This window comes from Carlito syrichta, unplaced genomic scaffold (assembly GCF_000164805.1).
Source record: "Carlito syrichta isolate Samal-C Ts95f unplaced genomic scaffold, Tarsius_syrichta-2.0.1 Scaffold287411, whole genome shotgun sequence".
In the NCBI taxonomy this organism is placed as follows: Eukaryota; Metazoa; Chordata; class Mammalia; order Primates; family Tarsiidae; genus Carlito; species Carlito syrichta.
This window is the reverse complement of record NW_007231507.1, coordinates 797956-805842: the sequence shown is the minus strand read 5'-3', so window position 1 is coordinate 805842 and position 7887 is coordinate 797956. Positions and strand designations below refer to the sequence as shown.

General features: G+C 33.0%; 1 protein-coding gene across 1 annotated transcript in view; it reads left to right on the top strand.

Moving 5' to 3' along the window:
- The first annotated feature begins 2954 nt into the window (after positions 1–2954).
- Positions 2955–7887, top strand: part of ICE1 (interactor of little elongation complex ELL subunit 1) — a 46404-nt gene continuing 41471 nt past the window's right edge. Inside the window, exons 1-4 of the mRNA XM_021709833.1 lie at positions 2955–2963; positions 4312–4423; positions 6447–6523; positions 7521–7558. Of these exons, the coding sequence (XP_021565508.1) occupies positions 4346–4423; positions 6447–6523; positions 7521–7558 (193 nt within the window). The 5' untranslated portion in view covers positions 2955–2963; positions 4312–4345. The remainder of the gene's footprint in view (positions 2964–4311; positions 4424–6446; positions 6524–7520; positions 7559–7887) is intronic.

Genomic DNA, 7887 nt, shown 5'->3' with positions numbered 1-7887 from the left:
TGATTTTGACAGGTGGTTGGACAAGAGAACCTGCACTTGTTACTTGATAATGTTTTAATGTGTAGACTGTTTTAACAGGTATGTTACATGTATAGCTGTGAAAATGCAGATACTGTCAGAAAAGGAAATACTCCTGTAACTAGCAACCATTTGAATTATCTAGGAAAAGACATTTTGGGGATACTCAGTGAAAATTGAGCACTCTCTGGATGACACTGTTGAATTGCTGTGTTGGGTGTGTAAAAAGGCTATTGCGATTATGGTTAAAAATAAGTTCTTATTTCTGAAGTATTTACTGATGAAAAAAGACACTGAAGGAAAAGTCAGTTAAAGGAAAGAAAAAGTCAGTTTTTTGTTTTTTTTTTAAGTCTTAGGAACATTTGAGCAATATAACTAATGATGTTTTCCCTTTCATGTTAATAGCAGTAATTTAAAGCCAAATTTGTGGTTGGTCCCTAAAGAGCTGTATAGATCCTTAAAAAGGAATTCATTTTCAGTTATTCTTGTCCCTGTTTTAATATTTCTATTCATCCCCCCCATGTTATTTTTATTTTTTACTTTTTAAAAATAATTTGTGTCTTTTTAGGTGATCTGAAATTATTTCAGAAACAATGCAGGGTAAAGACTGATGATTGATAATTAACCTGTGAACTAAAATAGTTAATATTTGTTGAGCACTGTGACTAAGTGCACACAGTAAAACATCTTAGCAACTACCTTGCTATTATAGAGTACTGCCGTTCAGATGAAGGAAGTCGTTTAGAGAGAGGTAGTGTGGGCTGAAATTGTGTGTGTTTATATACAATATAAATAACAGATTTACATATTTCTGTTTATGTAATACATTAAACAATGAATATGTTTTATAATCATGTTACAGAAAATAGTTACGTTTAAAGCACTTAATATGATAAAACACAAACAACTGATTGTAGCTGTTTTCTTTCAGAATTTAAATGAATATGTCGAAGCATTAATTACCTTGAAACAAAAAATTATCAATACGGAGTAAGTATGTTTGTATGTGTTTGGCAGAACTTTGTAAACCTGAGATACTGACTGAAGCTGGTGGTGGTTTTAGTCTCCTGGGGCTGGAATCAGCATTGGAGTTTCTTACTTGGAGTCCTATGTGGTGCTGATTATGATTAAACTTCCCCTGGCCTCTGACTGGGACTTGAATCTTTTGTTAGAGGTTCACAGGCTTTCAAAACAGGTCCATGGGTTAGTAGGAAGTTATTTATTTTTTACTTGGATCTTTTTTAAAAGCTGTTTTCTGTTTTCATCACCTTATTAGCTTTCAGGCTGGACCTCAGATTTCCTCACATTGTTTCATGGTCATGGTGTGACATTGAATTAAATTTATAAGTTATAAATTTATAGACCAAGATATTACTTATATCAAAGGAATTTTAAATGCAAAGCTTATATATCAGTGCAATGATTTTGAGGAGTTTAAAGTGATAATTAACTTAGCATAAGTTTGTTTCCTGAAATCTAGGAAGAGAGGGTGCCTTACCTTGCATGATTTGAAACATTATTTTAACATAGTATGTTTTCTAGATAAAATAGTAGCCTAATTCTTCTTTTCTTTGTTGCAGCAATTTGTTAACAGAATATCAGAAGAAATGTGATGATATCCTTTTACTGACTTTTTCTGTTGGATTTTGGAATTATGTATGATTCCTGAAAGAGAAGTGATAATTGTTTTCCATGGTTATCTTTTGGAAGGCTGTGTTTATAGGCTTAAATAGGTAGCACATTTCACAAGCATGGTAAACAGCTAGTCCTTTCACTATTAATGCATGTTTAATTATAAGTTTTAAAATGAGGAGATCTCACAGTCTTTATTTTGCGTTTATTATTATCATTTTCTTAAAGTCTCATAAGCTTTATAATGGGTGGGTTTTTCTCATTTGGACTGAGGATGTGACATTTTTTTTTAGGTTTAAGAATATTGTGAAACTTGAATATGGTACCACCAGAATTTTTTTTTTTGAATCTGCAAAAAGTGCACTATGGGGAATTCAAAATGTAATGAGATCAACTTTCATTTATCATCTTTGTGATTTGTGGATAATATGTATATCCGGAATCATTTGGAAATAGTGTAATTGTATAGTCATAAGAGCTCATGGGCATTTACAAGACACTAACCAGTTTTCATAGTTGATGATACCACCTGTTTGAGTAGTTGATTTGGGGTAGATGTTTACCTCAGTAGACATTTAAATTCTTGGCCATATAGTCACTATTTGTTGGATAACCATTTAGTCAACACCTACTATGTTTAGTGAACAGCCTCTGGTTAAATGTTTTCTTAGTAGGGGAAAAATGTGTTTGTAGTTGATCCTTTCACGTCTTGAGGTGATAACACCTTGATTTAAATCTCTCTCATAAAATAAAATTTCTCTCATAAAAATAAACATCCATAAGTTTGTTTATGTATGTAAACACACACACACCTTTAGCGATTCACCTTCATCTTCAATATTGGTACAGATTCAGCTGTTCAACTTTGGGAATAATAATCTGACACCTGCTTCAATATTATTGCTGGCATACTTGAACTTATGTGTCATCACTAATTATTTATGTGTGTCAGTATCATCATATGTAATTTGTGTGATGAGTACTAAAATCAAGACATATACATTTATTTTTTAGTATCAAAATTTGTATATTCAAGAATAGAGATCATTAAAAATCTTTTCATGTGCTTTGTTGAAATTATCAGTCTATATTGATACATGCTGTGGTAAATGGGAATAAATTAGTAGGAAGACTTATTGCTGTGTTACAGTTGGAACTTTGAATGTTATTTTCTAGGATCTACAATCTTGCCTATATGTATGTTGAACAGAGATTATGGATAATTGTAAAGTGAGTTTTATCTCCATATAAGTATCAAGATAAAATTCTGAGAGTTTTCTTTAATAAGTTTTACAGCTGCAGTTTGCAAGAAGGTGAGCCAACCTGTTTTCATAGTTGATGATACCACCTGTTTGAGTAGTTGATTTGGGGTAGATGTTTATCTCAGTAGACATTTAAACAGATTCAAACAAAATGTACCTAGAGCATAATATAGAGTGTTGCTTTGAAGCTCATAATAAAAGAAAATGCATGTTTTCTTGCCATCAGACTGTTAAAATAAATTTACTATTAAGGTCTTAATTACAACCTGATATTTCACTTTTCAGTACTTTTACTGACTACATTGCCATTGAGATGACACTTATTCTCAAGTTAACTGTCTATGCAAATCGCACTATTTAATTTTTTTTTTTTTAATCTTGTGTTATTTTAAACAGTTTAAAATAGGCCTACTTAACATTTTGGCAGTATTTCATTATCTGATTACATTTATCACTTAGACAAAGGTGAAACATGGTTATAAACTAAATCACAGAATTACTTATCATTTAATTTGAATAAATGGGTATGAGTTCAAGACTGGGAAAACCTAGGTTGTTTGGCATATTGTCTTCTAATATACAAGGGGGGACCTGCCAAAAAACAGAATTATATTTGGACGATAGGCCCCTTGTAGTATAGGCTTCCCCAGCTAGGGAAATATTCTAGGAACCCACTGACATCAGTGTGCCAGCTGGCATCATTGTGAGAGGCTGTGTTCCACTTTAGTGAATTTTGTTTTGGAGATTCTTTCAACATGTTTGCCCATTTTATGATGGGTGATTTATAAGCACACCTGCCCACACCATGCTGAGTATTCAGCAGTTTTTGACCAAAAGTGACATGACCCTATCCTCCCTATTCACCCGATCTTCCAAGCAACTATTTTTTTGTTTTCTTGGATAAAAAAAGTCCTCAAAAGGAAATATTTTGCTGATGTGGGTGGAAGAAGTGAAATGCAGAAGCACTAAAAGGCATCAAAATTGACAAATTCAGAAACTGTTTTAAGTAATGAAAAAAAAAAGTCTCATTAGGTGTATTGTATCAAATGGAGAGTACTTCATGAAGTTTAAACATGTGAGACTATATACACAATTCTTAATAAATAGATGCTGTTTTGGGGGGGAGTCTTCACTTGTATTCTTCAGCAGATTAAGAATCTGCTTGTTTCTCACATTGCTTTTTTGTAAACTTTAATAAAAAATAGACTACTCTGCCTAAGAAATAAAAAGCAATATGAAGATCATGTTGGGGTACATAGAAGGAATACATTTAGAAAGAGAGTTTTTTCATTCTTTTTTTGTTTCAAGTTACAAATCAGATCTCATTCTCAGTGTATATATTTAATAATTCATTATAGATGCTTTTGTATAATAATGTTAATGCATTGTTCATTTTTAGAGAAAATAGTACTCTGCATCACCAAGTAGAACAGATGCTTCAAAAAATTTCTCCTCTGCAGAAATGTCAGGAAGAACTCGGATCTTTAAAAGCAGAGCTAGAAGAGAAAAAGGTACCTAAAATTATTTTCCTATGAAGATTTATGGTCAATAAATTAGAAGCAGATCCTTCACTATAATTGGCACAAAGGGACTTTTTATGTGTTAAAAAAAGAAATAAAGACTACTCAAGACTCTTAAGTGTATTACTGTCCTTTGAGAACATTGAACTAATTGATTAATGGCTTAGTCTTTACAGTGATTATTAACTCTGCAATACTGTTGGTTGCTTATGCTGTTTGAGAGGGTCAGTGGAGAAAAACTTCTAGCTGTGAATTTTTATGGTTTATATATCCATAAAATTAATTGCTTTTTCGCTTTTTTGGCCTTAAGTGTAGATTAACTTGCAAAAATTTGAACTTTAAAGGTAGAACAGTCATTGTATATAATGGAGAGTGGGAGAGAATCTTACTCCTTCAGTGGCTCTGGTCTAGGCCTGGTAAGCCCAGTGGTGAATGAGGCACTCAAGTCCTCTGCTTTGGTGTGAGTTAAGATGTCCTTTAAAGAGCCTGCTCTCATAATTCATAAGCTAGCTGGTGTTCTAAAGAGTCTGTATACTTCACCTCTATATTCTTACCAGCTTTATTGGATCCTTTTTGCTAAATGTCTTTTTATTTTTGCAGTCACTTGTATTTCGCATTGCCTGTGAGAGGTACACAAATGAGTCTTTAAGTAATACATTACATGCTCTTTTGATAAGTGTTAAGGTTAAAGGCTATTTTAACTCTGAGTGGTGGGTGATGTGTTTGATTTTGGGGGATGTTTTTGTTTGTTTTTTGGAGAAACAGGACAGGAAAGTTCCCACGGTGGGAGGGGACCAGAGGGGGTTGCCCTTGGATGATATTTATTGAGTCGAGGTGGAGCGTTGGGAGAAGATACCCATTTCAGATAGGAAAATCTGATAAGTGTATCTTTTCATGGATGCTCTACTTCTTTTCACGTCAAGTTGAAATAAAACTGTTTACTAAAAATGCTATAAACATGCTTTCCTATATAAGTTTTGGTTTACTCCTTACAGAAATCTTAGAATTCATTACTTTTACAGATTTAAAAAAAAAAAATCTGAAGTCTGTACATTTAGGTGGTTTGCATGAGACAGGTTGTAGCTACCCTGGAATGATTCTCACTTCTTGATGTGTTCTTTCTAGGCTTTTCTCATGATAGTTTTTGTGCTTCTTGGTCTTCCTCTAATTATGCTGTTTTAGTAGTGATGTGATTATCTGAGGTTTTATGTGCTTTAATAGTACATATTTATTTTCCTATTTCTATAGAAATTTATTATTATATGTTTAGCTATGCTGTCAGAGTTAAACAGAAACGATCCCAATTCAGTTATGTCTTCCCTGATTATATGATTTAACGGCCATATTTGAGAGGAAACATGAACATAATGATAAACCCTAGTAAACCCAATTAGTCACTCAGTCATTGTGATTTTGGAAGAATAAGTCAGCATGTCAAACCCTCAGACTCTTCATTTGTGAGAAAGAAATAATAAAGTCCCTCTCTCAGATTTGCTGATATTATAGAAATATATACATATTATACCATACTAAAATCCTCAATAACAGTGTCTTTCCCATTTTACAGTGGCCATCAGGGTTTATATATAGTGTTCACACATTTTTTTTCCAGTTACCATTAAGTATATTGATTTGTTTTATATTTATCCGTAACTGGATTAATAGCTAATATTTATTAAGTTCTAAATTATGTTCAGGTCATAATTGAATTTTAATTAGTTGAGACAAATGTTAGCTATTTAATGTTTAAATCAGTAATAAAGATTTTGAATTGCTGTAAAATTAATATATTGTTTTAAACTTTATAGCTTTGTTTGATTGGACTATTTGTCATATTACATCAATTTGACTACATGTATAAAAATGTTCAGTGAATTGTACTTTGGTTCTCTGCCTAATATATCTATTCATTTGGTTAATTTCACACTGTTAGAGGATGATAATTTAGCTTACCATCTTATCAAGGTCAAAACAAGTTATGAAAGTGGTCGGTGACTTTTTTCTTTCTTTTTAGAGTTCTTTAAAATTGTATCAGGATACTCATCAGGAATATGCTCGTGTAAAAGAAGAATGCTTGAAAAGTGATGCTCAGTAAGTAATTTTAAAACAACTGCAGAAATCGGGTTTTTATCTTTGAAAATGGATCATTCTTAAGTCAGTAATCATTCTTTTTTTATCTGACTTTGGATCTATAGATCATAATTAGCTGTGTGGTCTTAAACTAGTTGTTCAACCCTGGTTTCTACGTTTGTAAATTTGCAGGTTATAAGGAGGATTAAATAACTCAGCATATACTAAAGGCCTGCACAAAGAACTCCATAAAAGTTTATGTGTCTGTATATACATCCATGCACATGTGTCTGTGTATGTAAAAACATGGATGCTGCCCCTTTCTTTGCACCAACACCTTAACGGATACCATGTGGAACTTAATTTTTTTTACAATGAGTAAAAAGGGATGTTCAAAAGCATCCTGTTGATTTTGAGGTTCATACTATATTCACATTCACAAAACAAATATGTCAGCTATACCTACAATAGTTGAATGTAGATGGATGTAGCAGTGACTCAAAGAGTTACCTTTTCAGACACTCAGAAATCCATCTTAAAGCAAAAATAAGTGTAATTGTACAGCCACTGACTTACATAAAGTGGTGCTGTGGACACTAAATTTCATGTATGTTTCTGAAGAGTAGCATTAACTAAGTAGATGCTGGAATGGCTCTTGGAGATCATCTGGACACACCAACTAGGCGTACAGATGATGTTTTCAGGGAAGGTCCCAGATATGCTTGTGTCAGTCTGGTTAGGTCTACATCGTATTTTGCAGATGAGGAGGACAGAATTTTTTAAATCCAAGGTAAAGATATTACACACTAAGTGGTTTATTATTCTCTCTTAGGTTTAATCTACCATCGGAACAATTGCTGATAATTTCAGTTGTTGACGTCAGATTTTAGTTGTCACTGACATTTTCTTTGTTATACGGATTTTAGTAATTGAAAAAATATGTACCACAGATTATCAGATTGTAGTTTTTTCTGTTACACTTTTTTTTGTCATTTAATGTGTAACATTTTATTATTAGGAAGAAGAAACTAGAAGCTAAGGTGAAGAAGCTGGAAGGTAATTGGCACTGTTGTTACTTGGCTCATGCAATCATTGGTCATAAAATCGTTGGTAACTGTGAGCCTGTGCTCCTTCATCACATGGTTGAGTTGTGGTTTCTGATGGTGCATCCGTGGATGGCTGCATGAAGGGTCTACTGGAAGAATTGTGAATACTGCACTCCTCTCAATTTCCAGACAGTAACAGAGAGATGGCATGTGGCAGATCACTGAAATGCTATTGCACATAGCAGCCCATACTTTTGCCATAAAAAACAGCAAGTAAATGAAAGGATTTGATTTTCAGAAGTTGAATCTCCTGCTGCTTTCTCATTTTTTCCTTTATGC